Raw genomic sequence first — 18,403 nt, forward strand, 5'->3', positions numbered from 1 at the left:
AATGGAAAAGAATATGAAAAAGAGTGTATATATATATATATATATATATATATATATATATATATGTATGTTTATAACTGTATAGCAGAAATTAACATTGTAAGTCAACTATACTTCAATTTTTAAAAATTATTTTTTTTAAAAAAGCAGCTTCTTGGATGGGTATTGTAGATTGGGACTCAGGGTAAATTTTTGTTTGCAGAACAGGCTCTGCTGCTTCAAAAGGAGTTTGGAATATCTAGAGGGTTCATGTTGGACTTTAAAAACCATATTTCTCAAAACTGGCCTGGTATATCCCTGCAAAAGGCATTTCATTTTTCACACTCACCCTTTATTTAATTAGCGTGAAGAATTTAAGGAATCAGATGAGTGTATTAAAGGAATAAGATACAGGGTTGGGGGGTGTGGTTTGTGCCTGTTGTTTACTGAACTACGCAAATTAAGAAGAATAGCACAACACCTTAAATATTTTAATTCCTTTTGAATCTCCTGGTTTTAACACTCTTGGTAAAGGACTTGAGAGCAAAGTGAATTGCTCCATGAATGGTTATGAGGCAGCTTGCTGTGGCAGAGAATCTAAGAGATTCCAGAAAGGATTGCAAAAAAGGGCTCTGTCATGAGCTCCCAAGACCAGCTACTCAGTAAGAGGGATCCCGGCTTTTGTTTGCTTTTTTTTCTTTTCGAGCGGCAGCTTTCTGAGGACGAGGTCCTGAGTCAGCCACACAGAGAGGGCCAGGCTTTCAAGATTACAGAAAGGACCTGACCCAGGGAACGGGCCACACACGCAGGCCCTACCTGGCCTGAAGCAACGGCCTTCGTCCGTCTTCTTGTTACAAAAGCAATAAGTAATTTCCAGAAAGCGTAGAAAATACAGACAGGCAAGATGAAAGAAACAATCACTCATGACTGCCCCCCATAGAAAAATTCAGCAATACCGTGTGTGTTTTATAATTTCATTTTTTCACTCTTATGTTGGCATTAAATATTCTCCAACCTCCTTTTTCAGGTCGCTTAGTGTTTTTTGCTTTCTGTTATCCAGTGGACACATAAATACGGTTTGAAAAGCAAATAACAGAGCAGAGTACCATGAAAAACAGAGCCCTCACACCCCACCTCCCACAGGCACTCAACTGTCCCCGTGTTCTGTTTTCCTGACGGTGGCCTCTGTTCGTTGACATAACACGTTTTATCACTTTCTCGATTAATCACGTGTAGATGTGTCTTTCAATTCTCCACTTGGAAAGAGAAGGCAGTAGCTCGCTTGCCCTGCCTGCTTTGCCCCTCCTGCGTTTGATGGCTGTATGTTTAATTCTCTTATTGGTTATCATGATAGCTTTGAAACATCAACTTGCTTCATCAACGTTAGGCTCCCACGTTGTAAAGTGAGGAAATTAGTGGCTCTACACATCACCTTCCTTTCCCTACACCGTCAATGTTCCTACTTGGGTCAACCTCATCTTCTACATGATGGAGATGGTTGATGTTTACACCTCGTTCTGTAATCCTCACTCAGGTCTGTTTATGTCTCACTCTTTAATCATCACATTTTCATAGTGGTCCTTTTTATTTTTATTTTTTTACCTGGATTTTTATTTTTATTTTTTAAGTGGGTATTTGCTTCCAGTTCTTGACTGAGAACAATGAATTATGTTGCTGTGTACATTTATGGGCAGGTCTTATGTGGACGTATGTTTCCATTTCTCTTCAGTCGATAGCTAGGAATGGATTTGCCAGGTAAATGGAAAATGTATGTTTACCTTTTTAAGAAACTGCGTGTCTGTTTTCCAAGGCAGCTGTAGCATTTTGTCCCTCAATAAAGGAGGGACAAGCTTCAAATAAATTTCTAATATAATTCTTATTTAAGACATGCATATTTTTTCTTTTTTAAAAAATTGAAGTATAGTTGATTTACAATGTTGTGTTAGTTTCAGGTGTACAGCACATATATAATTCAGTTATTATGTATATAATCTTTTTCAGATTCTTATCCATTAAAGCTTATTATAAGATATTGAATCTCGTTCCCTGTGCTATACAGTAGGTCCTCATTGTTTATATTTTTTAATTGAGATATAATTGACGTATGATGTATTAGTTTCAGGTGTACAAAGATCCGATATTTGTATAAATCATGAAATGATCACTACAATAAGTCTAGTGAACATCCATCACCACACACAGTTACAGTGTTTTCTCTTGTAATAAGAACTTTTAAGATCTACTCTCTTAGCACCTTTCAAATACACAATACAGTATTATTAGCTGTAGTCACCATGCTGTACATTGCATCCCAAGACATTTATTGTATAACTGGATGTTTGTATCTTTTCACTATCTTCATCCACTTCACCCACCCCCACCCCGCATACTAGGCCTTTATGTTGATTCTAAAAATGGAGAAAACAGAAGACTTTACTGTGATTCTGTACGGATTGTTCACTGCTGAACCTAACATTATGGCTGAACTCAAAGAGAAAGAAAGGTAGCCCTGGGTCAATCACCTGGGCCACACAAAGGAAAATACAACAAGCATCAAGGTTTCTACAGTCCATCCATTGTTTAAAATTATGGGACCTTTGAGTTTCCTTCATATTTGGACCATGACTTATTTGAATAGCTAGATGTTTGCTTTCCCTTGCATTTCCAAATTGATTCTCTTTTTTCTTCATAGCATATGCCTCACATCATTAAGATGATCTATTCTTTTAATTATTACTGTCCACTGAGTGCAGTTCCCTTTCTTCTTGTAGAATCTTTCAAAGCCTCGTGTTTCTCTGGATGCTCTCAAAGTTTGCTGTGCAGCTGACCACATCAGACACCCCTGCAGTGTGTTGTCAGACAGGCTCAGTTCTTCCCACATTCCACGTCTTCCTCTCTCTCAGATTTCTTTTTCATTTCGCTGCAGTAGATCTTCAAGTAATTTTTTTCATGAACATGTGTGGGAAGATAACCATTCTCTGTCTTTACACGTCTGAAAACACTCTGCCACACACCAGGCTCATGGTTGCCATGTGATCCTCCTCCAATTAAGATGAACCACTGTCTTTTCTCAGATGTAGTTTGAGGTCTGCTCTTTATTTTCAGTGTTTAGAAATTTCAGAAGGACATGTGTTCTATTTCAAACAAATGAGAATGAAATGTACAGAGACAGCAAACTCAAGGACTCATATGGCCACTCATGTGCCATTCATTCTGCTTGGCTGTCAGAGGCCCCTTCATGATAAAGACCCAAGTCTTTCCCCAGCTCTGTGAAATTTTCTTCTACCGCTTCTTTGAGTATTTCAGCCTTCATTTTCTCTCTTTCTCTTCCTCTGGAATTCCTGTAAGTTAAGCAAATGTTGGTCCCCTTGGGCTGATCCTCCATTTTATCATTTCTGTCTCTCTATCATTTTGCTGTAGGTTTTTGGAAATCGCAACTTTTTCCTTAGCATTTTTTTGTGCTATTTTTTTAAATGTAGGCAATCCTTTTTTTTTTTTTTTTTTTTTTTTTGCGGTATGCGGGGCTCTCACTGTTGTGGCCTCTCCCGTTGCGGAGCACAGGCTCCGGACGCACAGGCTCAGCGGCCATGACTCACGGGCCCAGCCGCTCCGCGGCATGTGGGATCTTCCTGGACCGGGGCACAAACCCGTGTCCCCTGCATCGGCAGGTGGACTCTCAACCACTGCGCCACCGGGGAAGCCCAGGCAATCCTATTTTTGATGTCTGAGAAAGCTTTCTTGTTTTCTGATGGTTCCATTTTCATGTCAGCCTGTTTTCATCTCATGAATGCAATATCTGAGGATACAAACTGTACTTTTTTTAAGTCCTCTCCTGTTCCCTGAATTATCTCTATTTTCTCCCTGGTCAGCTGTTACCATTGTTCATTTTGTCCTTTTCTGTTGCAGGTCCTTGCTTGCCTATCCCCATTTCAGAGTGAGGGATGGGACAGAATAATTAGTAGAAGGAGCCTATTTTACAAATAGGTTTTTCTCCTCCCTGGGAGGACTGACCAAGAGTTCCCCATTTAGGAGGGGGTTGTCTACTGAACAGCTTTTCTTTGTTCTCTGCAGATTGGAGCAGGCTGGTGTGGCGCTGGACCTCCCTATGCAGGCCCTCCCTTTTTTTTTTTAACATCTTTATTGGAGTATAACTGCTTTACAATGGTGTGTTAGCTTCTGCTTTATAACAAAGTGAATCAGCTATACATATACATATATCCCCATATTGCCTCCCTCTTGTGTCTCCCTCCCACCCTCCCCATCCCACCCCTCTAAGTGGTCACAAAACACCGAGCTAATCTCTCTGTGCTACGCAGCTGCTTCCCACTAGCAATCTATTTTATATTTGGTAGTGTATATATGTCAATGCCACTCTCACTTTGTCCCAGCTTACCCTTCCCCCTCCCCATGTCCTCAAGTCCATTCTCTACATCTGCATCTTTATTCCTGTCTTGTCCCTAGGTTCTTCATAATCTTTTTTTTTTTTTTTAGATTCCATATATATGGTTAGCATATGGTATTTGTTTTTCTCTTTCTGGCTGACTTCACTCTGTATGACAGACTCTAGGTCCATCCACTTCACTACAAATAACTCAATTTTGTTTCTTTTTATGGCTGAGTAATATTCCATTTGTATATATGTGCCACATCTTCTTTATCCATTCATCTGTCGATGGACACTTAAGTTGCTTCCATGTCCTGGCTATTGTAAATAGAGCTGCAGTGAACATTGTGGTACATGACTCTTTTTGAATTATGGTTTTCTCAGGGTATATGCCCAGTAGTGGGATTGCTGGGTCATATGGTAGTTCTATTTTTAGTTTTTTAAGGAACCTCCATACTGTTCTCCAAATTGGCTGTATCAGTTTACATTCCCACCAACAGTGCAAGGACCCGCCCAATTCTTCAGCAGACATTCTTCTGGGTTCTGCCTGGGGTGAAGCCCAGGAGTAGAGTTGCTCTGCACCTACCCACTGGGGAGGGGGCGTGACATACGAGAGGGGATGGGTGGTCTCCTGCTCTGTAGACAGTCCTTTACTAATCACCATGCTTTCTACCCACCATTTACTCTCCCTCTTTGGAAATCTGGTCCCACCTCCACTATTACCCCCACATTACTCATCCTGGGCTTCAGCTGCCTCACCACAGCTTTAACTACCCAACAGCATTTCCAGAAACATCTTAATGGCTCTGGTCTGCCTCTTCTCCCTGAAATGAATTTTTCTTTTCCATAGTCCTTTGTTTCCTGCTATCATTTCCATGGGAAGAGAGGGAAAGCAGGAAACACGAGATCAAGACCACAACCTGGAACCAAAAGTCCTTCTTTGTCTCCCCCACAATCAAGTATACGGTCTCTCAGGTCTTCCTTTAATAGTTGAAGTTCTCCATCAACTATGTGCCTATGACTCTGTAGTCTTTCTAGAATTCTTTTTTTTTCCAATTTATTTATTTAATATATTTATTTTTGGCTGCGTTGGGTCTTCACTGCTGCCCATGGGCTTTCTCTCGTTGCGGCGAGCGGGGGCTACTCTTCGTTGTGGTGCGCGGGCTTCTCATTGCGGTGGCTTCTCTTTAATGCAGAGCACGGGCTCTAGGCGCACAGGCTTCAGTAGTTGTGGCACCCAGGCTCAGTAGTTGTGGCTCACAGGTTCTAGAGCGCAGGCTCAGTAGCTGTGGCACATAGGCTTAGTCGCTCCGTGGCATGTGGGATCTTCCCGGACCAGGGCTCAAACCCATGTCCCCTGCATTGGCAGGTGGGTTCTTAACCACTGCACCACCAGGGAAGCCCTGACCCCTTCACAATTGTCTTCTCTGGTCTTCATCAGCTGTCACAGACACTTCTCTTTGGCGCCTTTAAACTTACCTCTCAGCACCCTTTCCTTCGGGCAAAAACACGCTCAGTCAAAACTTCAGCCACTTTAAGTACATGAGTGCACTTCATCAAGCATATAAGTAACAGACGGTCACGAAATCAGGAGCTTCTCCATCAGGCAGCCAGGCCTGCAACAGCTGAGTATGTGTGCGTGTGTGTAGTCACAAGTATGTGTGCCTGTGTGCATGTCTGTGCATGGGTGCTCATGTTTGCACAAGTGTGTGCATGTGTATCTGTGTGTGCACCTGTGTGTGCACCTGTATGTGGGTGCATGTGTACCTATGTATGTGCATGTGTGTGCGAGCGTGTGCATGTAGAGGGGAGGAGCGGTCTGTGCACTTGTCCTGGGACATGGGTTGGCTTTAATCCCTTTCCCAACTCTGCCTGCTGTGGACTGCAGCCCCTGGGAAGCCTGGCCCCCCCAACGGATAGCAAGGCCATGGAGAAGGAGAAGAAGCCACCCACAGGGACCACCAAGGGGGGCAGAGGAAAAGGAAAAGGCAAGAAGAAAGGGAAGGTGAAAGAGGAGGTGGAGGAAGAAACTGACCCCCGGAAGCTCGAGCTGCTGAACTGGGTACGTGGGACGTGTCTGCTCCCGTTTCCCAGGCTCCTGGGGACCTTGGAGCCAGTCACCCTCCTCCAGGGAAGGGGGCAGTTCTTGCTGCCTCTGCCGCAGCCCCACCCGGGGCCCCGAGCCCAGGAGGCAGTGATGAAGCATTGATGGGACAGTGTCAGTATTTCAAGTGGCTAGCAGGATGTCACAAACGCCAAATGGTCCTGCTTTGGGGGAGAATGAAGTCACTCACAGGGGAGGCCCGGGCCACCTTGCCCCCCAGTGCCTTTCTCCGCCTGCAGACATTTGGATGTTTGTTGCGTGGAAACACGGGAAACAAATCAATCGTGAATAAATGCAGCTCAGGGACAAAAGATGGAGCCTGTGATAGGGATGCATGGGTAACTGCAGTCGGCTGGGCTGGGAGGCTGAGACACGCAGCACCTGTGGTTCTGGCCTTGCTGCTGTCAGGACACAGCAAGACAGGGCGCTGGGCCTCTGCGGTGCCCTGTGAATGGCATCATCGCAGTCACTCACCCTGGTGGCCCGTGGCATGCCCACAGGGGGTAGTTCTCAGTCAAGGAAACATTCTCCCCAGCAAAACCTCACGTTACATTGAGCGCTGCAGGTTCCACCATTGTTGAAGGGTAGAGACACAAATGATAACTAATAGTAGATAAAATGTTACAGTCTACCACCTCAAAAAAACATTGTATATGGAGATCCGAGCTTGGAGACTCAAGCACTGATTGCAGTTTTATTTTGAATTTCCTTCTCATGTTTACATTACAAGAAAAGCTAATCAACTCTATTTTAATTTTTTTAAAAAACCTGATAACTAGAGAGCCACCAGTTTGGCTGTCATTTTGAACATTTTTCACTTTGTGTTAAATGTATCCATCTGTGATGCTTTGATATGACACCTAGGGACAAACTGAGAAGGAAGGAGGGGGCAATGGGGCATGTTTACTCAGGACAAAAGGTAAAGAGAGCCTTGTTCAGGATGCTCTGGGTCTGGGGGCCTGAAGAGGCTTTCTGAGAGCTTCCAGGGTCCCCTGCCCAGTGTCCCTGTCCCTGCTGAGGCACTCACGCCCCTCTCCTGGGCTCGCACAGGTGAATGCTCTGGAGCAGGCCATGTTGGACGCGCTGGTCTTAGATCGAGTAGACTTTGTGAAGCTCCTGATTGAAAATGGAGTCAACATGCAGCATTTTCTCACCATCCCGAGGCTGGAAGAGCTTTATAACACCGTGAGTGGTCCAGGAGGAGGGAGGGCGGAGGGGAGCTAGCCCTGGGGGTGCAAGAATGCACTTGGAGGAGCATCCCCATCAGAACACGGCTTCAGCGGGAGGTCCATCATTTAAGGACGACTGCTCTCACCTGACACGCGGGCTCGGCGGATGGTCCCATCTTCACCCACCGCCACCATGCTAGCCAGCACCCCCGTCTGTAGCATTAACTCAGGGGTGGTGCACGAGGACAAGTTTATACAAAGAGTCCAGCCCCCGGAGTCATTAGCAGAGTGAAAAGATCCCGGGGTGAGCAGTCATTTGTTCCTGGGGACTCCCACGTTTTAAGAGGCTTCGGTGAAAAATGGAAAACTGAGTTTGCACAGCAAGGAGCTCCTGATATTAGAATGAAAGTGTTTGGATGAAATCCTCTTGGCTTTTATTATTACCATGTGAATTTTGAGAATGTACATTTCCTTCCCCATTCTAAAATTTTAAGTAGCACAAGTGGTCCTGGGTGGTTGCTTGCTGAAGCTTGATGAACTGTTAAGAAAATATAGTACGTCCTAAGATGCTCTTTAAAATAATTCAATAAAAGGTATTTAACATATTTTTGAACATGTGGGATACTTCTTACCCATGACCAGTCCTAGTCCTGTCTTGTAAAAGACACAGGACTTCATTAATTCTATAAAGTAGAGTTGGATTTTACTCCAAAAGTTGAACAGAAAAACATATTTAATACGGCTGAATGTTTCTCTTTCAGAGACTGGGTCCACCGAACACACTTCATTTGCTGGTGAGGGATGTAAAAAAGGTCAGTCTGCTCTTTCATAGTCCTTTACCTGTTGACGTCTTTTAATGAGACCTTTTTTTTTAACATCTTTATTGGAGTATAATTGCTTTACAATGGTGTGTTAGTTTCTGCTTTATAACAAAGTGAATCAGTTATACATATACATATGTTCCCACATCTCTTCCCTCCTGTGTCTCCCTCCCTCCCACCCTCCCTATCCCACCACTCCAGGCGGTCACAAAGCACCGAGCTGATCTCCCTGTGCTATGCGGCTGCTTCCCACTAACTATCTATTTTACATTTGGTAGTTTATATATGTCCATGCCACTCTCTCACTTTGTCACAGCTTACCCTCCTCCCTCCCCGTGTCCTCAAGTCCATTCTCTAGCAGGTCTGTCTGTGTCTTAATGAGACGTTTTTTAAAGCAATTTTTAAAATTTCCAAATGTGTTGTCATCTTATTGGAGGCATAAGAAGTCATGAATTCCTCTCTCCATGAGAAGAGTTTACTTTTAAAAAATGTCATCTTCTTTAAATGAAATGTTCATCCCACACACAATGGGCTCGCGCTGAATGACTGTTTGACGGTGGGTTGGCCCCCTCACCAAGGCAGGAGCGCCAGCCAAGGGGTGGGCTCCTCACTGCTGCCCAGAACCCCCACGCTCTGCGTGTTTCAGATCTGCCCCTCATCCCTTCACGGTGCCTCTTTCCAGAAGTCCCAGCAGGATGGGCCTCATGTCATTCTGTGTGTCCTGTGCAGCAGTTCTTGGTTCTTTCTGTCTCCTCTTTAGTAAGTGATAGATGCTTTCCCCCATCCCCAGCGCTGCTAATGCCTTAGAATCTGCCTTCTTGTAGGATCCCGTCGACTCCCTGTTCTGTCCTGGTGTTTCTTGGGTCCTGTCACCACAGCCTGGAGGGTCAGACCAGGTTAACGCAGAGCAATTCATTCGGCCAGAATGCAGTCCCTGGCATGCAGAGTGCAGGACGTGTACTCATGTTCTGAGCAGAAGGAAGTAACGCAAAGGAGAGAAGAAGGCCTTCAGCCAGAGTCCCAGATAGGCTGGTCAGACCTCATACAAATATCTAATTTTGCTAATGTGAGAATTTGGCTTTTACTATGCACACTCATTGGATCAGAGCAGAATCAGTGGATCTGGGAACCAAGAGAGACCAGCAAGTGCACTTGTTTCCCACTTTCACAGATTTCTTAGATTCAGAAGCACTAACATTCAAAAGCCACAGCTACTCAAGTGTAGACCCAACCACGTCTCTCGTAAGTGGCTTCCATCATCCTCCTCCCACCCTCCCCAGACACAGGCCGCCCCCACTTAAAACCTCCACGTCTCATGAAATTCAAGCTCCTGCTAAGAAACTTGCACCCACTGGGCCTAACACATACCCACTACACGTGTTCTGTCCCAGGGCCGTGCCCGTCTCACATCTGCAGTGCTCTCCCCCCTCGACCCCTACAGCCCCTGTTCTGCCCACTCCTACCTCCACAGGAAGCCCTTTCTCACCCTCCCACCTGCCCACCCTAGCAGAGCGGGGGCCTGAACATGCTGCTGCATCGGGACTGCGGGTGGCTTGGCCCTTTTTCCCCAAAAGAGCAAGCTCCCCAAGGCAGGGCTGTATCTCCTTATCCCCTCATATGGAATCCCCGACTTGGTCAAGGATCACGGTAGGGGCTGAACAGACTTGCAATGGCTGAGTGAAGGATTCAGTCCTCATGTACAGGGAGGACATTTGGAAGGTGTAGCCTCCATGGGACGGACCCCAGGTTTCTACCATCATTTCAGCCATAGGAAATTAACCAAGGAGGAAACAGCACATAGCAAAACATCCTTATAATGGACCAGTCAGCTCTGCCTCCTGGATAAGCCAACTGCCCTCTGGCGTGAATGACCGACTTACAGATGCATCGATGCCCCTCTGCACTCCTCCCCTCCACCCACACGCTACCTTTATCTCAACACAGCCTCTTCCGTTCTGCTGCAGGACTCTGCCCCTTCACCGACTCCCGGGCACATCAGATAGTTTGCAGTGTTTGTGTTCTTACTGAAATCTGAGGGGTCCCCCAGAAAGTCACAGGGCACCATGTGGAGCTTTCCCTAGAAAGTTCCCGGCCCCAGGGATATTCTGTCCGCCCACTGTCTTCCACAGAGTCCTCCTGCCTGCCACGCTGCTCATTCCCTCCTTCTGCAGAAAATCTGGACGCCAGCCCCCCGAAACTGGATTATCCCCTGCAAGCAGCTGTCAAAGCACCTTCTCAACAAAATGAATCTGCTCTTTGCACCAGCTACACCATCTTTCCTTTATGTATTTTTTCCTTAATCAATATTTTTTTATCAAAGCATAGTTGATTTACAATGTTGTGTTAATTTCTGCTGTACAGCATGATCAGTTATACATTTATATACATTTTTAATATTCTTTTTCATGGAAGGATAGTTCATAATGTTGGGTTAATTCCTGGTGTACAGCAAAGTGATTCAATTATACATATATACATTCTTTATATATATATTCTTTTCTTTCCCTTATGTTTAAATGCACATTACAGGCCATTCTGTCCGAGCTCATGGACAAGCCCAGGCCTCTCCCCTCCAGCCTCATGGGCTTCTAATTCTTCTCATTGGGAAGTCTAACCCATTTTCTGGAACATGGTTTACCCCCTTATCTCCCACAATCCTATGGAAACAGACTGAAGATTGTTTAATGCCCTGTTGGTACCACCAACTTTCACATTCGTAGGCAGGAATGACCATGATGCCGAGGTGTTGCCGAAGTCCACGCTGTGGGTCCCTTCTCGCAGGGCCTGAGACACAGCTTCTTTTCTTACAGGGCAACCTTCCACCCGATTACCACATCAGCCTCATAGACATTGGGCTCGTGCTGGAGTACCTCATGGGGGGCGCCTACCGCTGCAACTACACAAGGAAGGGCTTCCGGACCCTTTACAACAACCTGTTTGGACCCAAGAGGGTAGGACTCAGCGAACACGTGGTGTTCTGTGGTTCCTGGAATCACATGTGGTTCCTTGCTAGCCTTTCTAATAACTCAGCCGCTTCAAAGCCGAACTCATCACCCCATCCCCCAGCACACCTGCCCGTCCTCCCGCAGTGGCTCTCGGTGGGAGGTCTCAGAATGCCTCCAGACGCCCAGGCTTCACCACGCACCTTCCTCCCTCAGCTCGTGGGGCCGCACAGCCCAGCACTTGCCCCTGCCCCATCCTTTGTTCGCAATAGCCTTCTTCCCAGGCTCCCTTGTCTCTGCCCTCTCCCATCCATCCTGCCGCTGGACCCGCCCCAGTTCTCCAAAACGAGGGACCCAACAGTGCACTCCCTGCTCAGAAATTCCCAAGGATCCCCAGCGCCTGACGAAGCACTGTCAAGCTCATGATCACAGCATCTAAGAGTCTCCCTAGCCATCCCCACCGTGTTGTGGGCAACCATGTACCACTGCCAGAATCAAACTCTACTACTGTGTCTGCGGCATCTTCCCCTATCAAAACCCCACGTGTGCCACAAGCCCACTTCACGTGTGAGATCTCCCATGAAGCCCTCGCCTCGCCCGCACTCAGAGCTCCATAGCTCTGTGTCTCCTCTGTGGGTGAACTTCTCTGGTTCTACCTGGGATGCGGGTCCCATGTCTGCACATCTCTCTCCTCACCTGACCTGGGCTGACAGAAGCAGAGGTTCCATATTAAAGCATTTCCTTTCCTTGGGTTTGTCCTTAACTGTTAACGATACCAAGTACTTTTTAATCTATTATTATTGCTACTAAAGATATTACTAATGTACAACCCCCAGTATCATAACATCAGTTATCTGATTCCATTCATTTTTTTCTCCCCTTTCATTATGCAGCCTAAAGCTCTCAAACTTCTGGGAATGGAAGTAAGTAGGACTTGTTTCCAATGGCTTTATGATACTGTGGTTAAGTGTGTGGAGCCCTCTTCGTTTTGTATTTCACATAAAATTGCACAAGTTTGTTTTCCATGAATAAATCCACTACACCACACACCAAAATTTACTTGGATGATTTAGTCAAATTATGTAAAAAAAGATCACAGACATGTTTTAAAAGGTAAAAGTCACCCCATTCATTTTTATCAAAATCAAGAACAAGTCAAGCACATCCATTATTGTTGGCATCATTAACCCCACTGGTTTTTAAAAGTGTTCTGGGAATTTTACCACGTGAAAAAATAAATAAAGGAAGCATACTTTAAAAAGGGGGAAAATTATCATTGGCAAAAAAATTTGGTTTCTAGAAAACCCAGACACATTGACAAAGTTTCCTCATAATAGGACAAAAGTATCCAGAAATAACCTTAATAAGGAAACTCAAGAACAAAGCACTAGGACTTCGCTGGTGTGCAGTGGTTAAGAATCCTCCTGCCAATGCAGGGGACATGGGTTTGAGCCCTGGTCCAGGAAGATCCCACATGCGGTGGAGCAACTAAGCCACAGCTACTGAGCCTGTGCTCTAGAGCCCACAAGCCACAACTACTGAAGCCCACGCACCTAGAGCCCGTGCTCTGCAACAAGAGAGACCACCGCAATGAGAAGCCTGTGCACCTCAATGAAGACCCAACGCAGCCAAAAAAATGAATTAATTTTTAAAAAAGCACTAGACATGAAAATATATAAATGAGTGAAAGAAATATTATAACACAGAATATTAAGACTGTCTATTGTAAAGACTCTTCTCAAATTCATGATTCAAATAGCATCCCAATTTCTGTATGGATACAGGGTAGGTTTTGATTCTGTGTTCACAGTTGACACCGACCTTCAGTGTAACTAGAAGGGTTGTGATATGCAGCTTTCCGTAAGTCCATGCTCTCTTAGGTTGGTTGCATCATGTTGGCTTTATCTGTTGGGTGAAAGTTTGGTGGAACTCTCCTGTAAAATAGCCTGGTCCCAGTCCTGTGTTTTAGGGGCATATTTTTCACTGCCTTTATAATAATTTTCATAACATGAGTTCATGGAGCTTTTCTATTTTCTAGAGTCAGCTTTGGTCAATTATATTTTCCTAGCAAACAATTTACTTCTAGACTTGCAAGTACTTTGGTATAAACCTTTACATAGTATTCTAATTTTTTCAATATCTTTAGTTGTGTGCTATTTCTTGTTCCAATTTTTTTATATTTATATCTTCTCCCTTTTTTTCTTAACCGTACTTGCCTTCAGATTTGATTGGTATTTTTGCTTTATTAAGCAACTTTCTTTTTTCTGTTTTCTATTTTATTAATATATTTTATTCATTCCTTCCATATACTTTATATGGAATTACTGTATTATTTTTATTGACTCAATTTGAAAGCGAAGTTTGCCCATTTTCTTTTTTAAAAAATTTTTATTTTAATTAATTAGTTTAAAGGAATCAATCTATACTGACAGATTGTCAAGGCACTGGGATAGATGGGGGAAGATTATTTGGGAGTGTATGAGAAAGAGGCCCTTCCCAAGGGACTCCAAATTATACCATATTTATAGTGTTCACATCATTTTTTTTTTTTTTTTGGCCATGCCATGTGGAATGTGGGATCTTAGTTTCCCAACCAGGGATGGAACTTGTGCCCCCTGAAGTGGGAGCGTGAAGTCTTAACCACTGGACTGCCAGAGAAGTCCCTGCCTATTTTCAATCTTTCCTGTATGCCAATAAATGCATAAAGAGTATAAATTTTTTCTCTGAGCATTGTTTTCATGGTATCCCACAGGTTTGGGTAAGTAGAACTTTCATTGCAATTCATTTCTAAACAGTTTATACTTTCCTCATTAATCCACAAGTTATTTATAAGTGTATTTAAAATTTTCCAGATACAGAATTTTGCTATTGTTGTTATCCTACTCTTGTTGATTTTTAATTTTATTCTTTGAGTGTATACTACATGATTTCTGATATCTGGAATTTGTTGATATAGAAAATCTCAAAAGAATTAGGGAATAATGCCAGGTGGAATTTTGTTAATGATTCATGTGTGTTAGAAACAAATGTGTACTCCCGGCTTGTTGGGTACAATACGTATACGTCTTTGTCAGATCAAACTTGGTAATGTTCTTATTCAATTTGCTTCTATCTGTACTAATTTTTTCAAGTTGATTTCTAAGTGAGGGGTGTTTAGAGGCTCTTACTGTGATTGTGGATGGGTCAGTTTCTTTTTAACTTCCAGTTCATATCTTTTGTTATTTTATTGGGTTGTTTCTTTTTCTTGTTGCTTTGTGGCTGTTCTTGCATTTTAGGGAAATTAATCCCTTGTTGGTTATATTCTTTCTCTAGCAATCTTAAAACTACTTTAACAGAATTTGCATACAACTAGTATTTTAACAATACAATGTATTATTGAAAGATAGGCTTAAAAGGGTTTCTGTTTTACAGCCTTTCATTAGTCCTTAGTGGATTTTTATTTGACTGGATATATTCTTGAAAATAAAGCTATGTTTATTTTTTAATTTCCATAATGTCAATTTTTAACCTATATAGACCAACCTTCCTAAATGACCGAAACTGTAGTTTTACTGGGACAAATTAGAAAATTTGAACAAAAACACTTTTAAAATTCATTAATTAATTAATTTATTTTTGGCTGTATTGGGTGTTCATTGCTGGGCACGGGCTTCCTCTAGTTGAGGCGAGTGGGACCTACTCTTCGTTGCGGTGTGCGGGCTTCTCATTGCGGTGGCTTCTCTTGTTGTGGAGCATGGGCTCTAGGTGCATGGGCTTCAGTAGTTGTGGCACACGGGCTTAGTTGCTCCGCAGCATGTGGGATCTTCCTGGCCCAGGGATCGAACCCATGTCCCCTGCATTGGCAGGCAGATTCTTAACTAATGTGCCGCCAGGAAAGTCCCTGAACAAAAACATTTCAATCTAAGGCAAGATACAATAGTTTCAATTAAAATGTCAGACAACTCATTATAAGGTTATAAAACTTGGGTTAGTCATGAACAACATGTGGTAGGAATTGGAGAGCCAGTCTCCCCCCTCACCCCCACCCTGCCCAGCCACTCCAGCCGTGTGTATGTGGGCAAATTATTCAGACTTTGGGTCACAACTTCCTCATCTGATGGAATGGAAGACATTCACAACCTCTCAGAGTCAGTATAAGAATAAAAGTGGATCATTGACAAGAAAGCTGTTTGTAAAAGAGCAAATACCCATTTCTGTCATTCTATTGGGTACTGAAGCCCTAGCCTGGAATAGTCTGAGCCCCATATATTTCCATGACACTCCTGTGTTTCAACGCCAATTCTCCCATTCATGACAGACATTCCTTTAGGGTCCTTCTCCGTTTTCAGAATCATCCCTCACAATCCCTTTAGGAAATGGGAAATGTTGACCGTGTTTCAACCCCAATTCTCCCAGTCATGGGAGACCCTCCATTTATAGCACATCCATGAAAAGACAAAGCTCATTCAAAATGGAGCACTTGTGGGACCTCCCTGGTGGCGCAGTGGTTAAGAATCCACCTGCCGGGGTACCTTGTCATAGGTGGGGCTGGATGGCCGTCTCCTTCAGCTTCCACTGTGGGCTCAGCACGTTACTTGCACCGAAGGCCGAGCCGGCACCACGGTGGCTCCCAGCTTGCAGACAAAAGACATCAATCTCTTTCCTTAGTCGACCAGACCTTCCAAACCTGGCTCATAAAAGGCTAAAAGGCAGAAGTCCAGGAATTATCTTCATCCCTGGCTACATTAATATGAATGGTACAAAAGCATTGGCGATTGAGGAGTTTTGCAAATCTCTAGGTCACGCCTGTATAAGCTTTGATTACTCAGGAGTTGGAAATTCAGATGGTAACTTAGAAGAATGCACAGTGGGAAAATGGAGAAAAGATGTTCTTTCTATAATTGATGACTTAGCTGAAGGACCACAGATACTAGCTGGATCTAGCCTCGGTGGATGGCTTATACTTCATGCTGCAATCGCACGGCCACAAAAGGTTGTTGCTCTTATTGGCATAGCGACAGCTGTGGATGGCCTAGTGACACAGTTTAATCAGCTTCCTGTTGAGGCAAAAAAGGAAATAGAGATGAAAGATGTGTGGTCCATGCCATCAAAATACAGTGAAGGAGGAGTTTATCGCATTCAGTACAGTGTCATTAAAGAAGCAGAGCACCACTGCTTGTTACATAGTCCTATTCCTGTGAACTGCCCTATAAGATTGCTCCACGGCATGAAGGATGACATTGTATCATGGCATACGTCCATGCAGGTTGCTGACCGAGTAGTCAGCACAGATGTAGATGTCTTCCTCCGAAAGAATAGTGATCACCGAATGAAGGAAAAAGCGGACATTCAACTTCTGGTTTACACTATTGATGACTTAATTGATAAGCTTTCAACTGTAGTTAACTAGAGTCACAGTTTTAGTTGGAATGTAAAGTAATGGATCCAGAAGATGGAAGAGGGATAACAGATGAAGGACCCTGATACTTGGAAGGTTTTTTTCTCTTATCTCTACCTTGTAAATATCATGTGCGTATTTAATGATGTATTTGCACAAGTGATTCAGATTGTGAAGAAAGAGCCAGCTGCTGTTTGAAAAATTTTCTCTTTCCTTCAATCCTTGACTTTTTTCATTAAAATATTTCCTATTTTTTTATTCAAGAGATGTTTACCTTCTAATGCTTGTGTAAACTGTGCCAGCTGTTACTTAGAATTGCTAATAAAACTTGATTTTTTTGTTTTCTGTTTGGTATCATTGTATATGGAGATTTGCAAAATTATTTCTGATTTTAAAATGCGGTTTACAAGATATAGGAAAATGTTTATTGAAATAAATCTAAAATGACTAGAGAAATGTCTGAAACATAATAAAGTTCAAAATAAAGCTATTACTTTATATCTTAAAAAAAATAAGAAGAATCTGCCTGCCAACGCAGGGGACACGGGTTCAAGCCCTGAGCCAGGAAGATCCCACATGCCGTGGAACAACTAAGCCCGGGCACCACAACAACTGAAGCCTGCGGGCCTAGAGCCCCTACTCCACAGCAAGAGAAGCCACCGCAATGAAAAGCCTGCTCACCGCAACAAAGAGTAGACCCTGCTCACGGCAACTAGAGAAAGCGTGCAGCAACAAAGACCCAACACAGCCAAAAATAAATAAATAAATAAATTATAATTTTAAAAAATGGAACGCTTGCTTCCTTAAACCATTAGTAGGGAAACAAGACATTTTTCTCCATCCCCTTTTACATTTTTCCTATTAATCTCCGGTTCAGCGGTATCTGGCAAACGAGTGTTGGTACTTGAAGACTCCTCTGAGGAAATAAGCTACAGGCTTTATCTCTCCCATGGAGTGATTTGGATTGAAGTGTTTTCTTTGTTTTAGTTTTGCAGCATCTCTTCAATTTTTAGAGGCTTCTGGGGAAAAAAAACCCTGCCAACCCAGGCGTATAAACTCTTCAAACAGTAGTATGCCTTTTCAGCTCATTTGGTCTTCGATGGTTTACTTCTCATAATAAACATGTGCATCTTTTCAAAAGAATTAGTACACTGGTTGGAAACCGCAGATGTACTTAGAATTCTCTTTATTCCCTTGGAGGGAGAGGTTTCCCTTTTTCCAGTTGTCTTGAAACCCTTTGTTGCACGTTTATGGCAGAACCATGGCAAAGGTGCTTCTCTCCCCTCAGGATGATGAGCCTCCAGCCAAAGGGAAGAAAAAGAAGAAGAAGAAAAAGGAGGAGGAGTTGGACATCGATGTGGACGACCCCGCCGTGAGTCGATTCCAGTACCCCTTCCACGAGCTGATGGTGTGGGCCGTGCTGATGAAGCGGCAAAAAATGGCGGTCTTCCTCTGGCAGCGCGGGGAGGAGAGCATGGCGAAGGCCCTGGTGGCCTGCAAGCTCTACAAGTCGATGGCCCACGAGTCCTCCGAGAGCGAGCTGGTGGACGACATCTCCCAGGACCTGGACAACAACTCAAAGTGAGTGTCCAGAGGGAATTTAAGGACCAGGAGACACTATGGTCCT

General features: G+C 43.8%; 1 protein-coding gene and 1 pseudogene across 5 annotated transcripts in view; both read left to right on the top strand.

The window, feature by feature from the left end:
- The window catches only part of TRPM1 (transient receptor potential cation channel subfamily M member 1), a 73,900-nt gene that overhangs the window by 12,407 nt on the left and 43,090 nt on the right, over window positions 1-18,403 (top strand). For 4 of the 5 annotated variants that reach the window (XM_019945859.3, XM_019945862.3, XM_019945860.3 and 1 more), the window contains exons 9-14: window positions 6,252-6,425; window positions 7,518-7,652; window positions 8,398-8,448; window positions 11,268-11,408; window positions 12,293-12,322; window positions 18,065-18,357. In XM_019945859.3, the coding sequence (XP_019801418.3) occupies window positions 6,252-6,425; window positions 7,518-7,652; window positions 8,398-8,448; window positions 11,268-11,408; window positions 12,293-12,322; window positions 18,065-18,357 (824 nt within the window). The remainder of the gene's footprint in view (window positions 1-6,251; window positions 6,426-7,517; window positions 7,653-8,397; window positions 8,449-11,267; window positions 11,409-12,292; window positions 12,323-18,064; window positions 18,358-18,403) is intronic. The other variant, XM_019945863.3, reaches the window with a different exon arrangement.
- LOC109551805 (palmitoyl-protein thioesterase ABHD10, mitochondrial pseudogene) lies at window positions 12,329-18,058 on the top strand (annotated as a pseudogene).

Source organism: Tursiops truncatus, chromosome 2 (genome assembly GCF_011762595.2).
Source record: "Tursiops truncatus isolate mTurTru1 chromosome 2, mTurTru1.mat.Y, whole genome shotgun sequence".
Taxonomy (NCBI): domain Eukaryota; kingdom Metazoa; phylum Chordata; class Mammalia; order Artiodactyla; family Delphinidae; genus Tursiops; species Tursiops truncatus.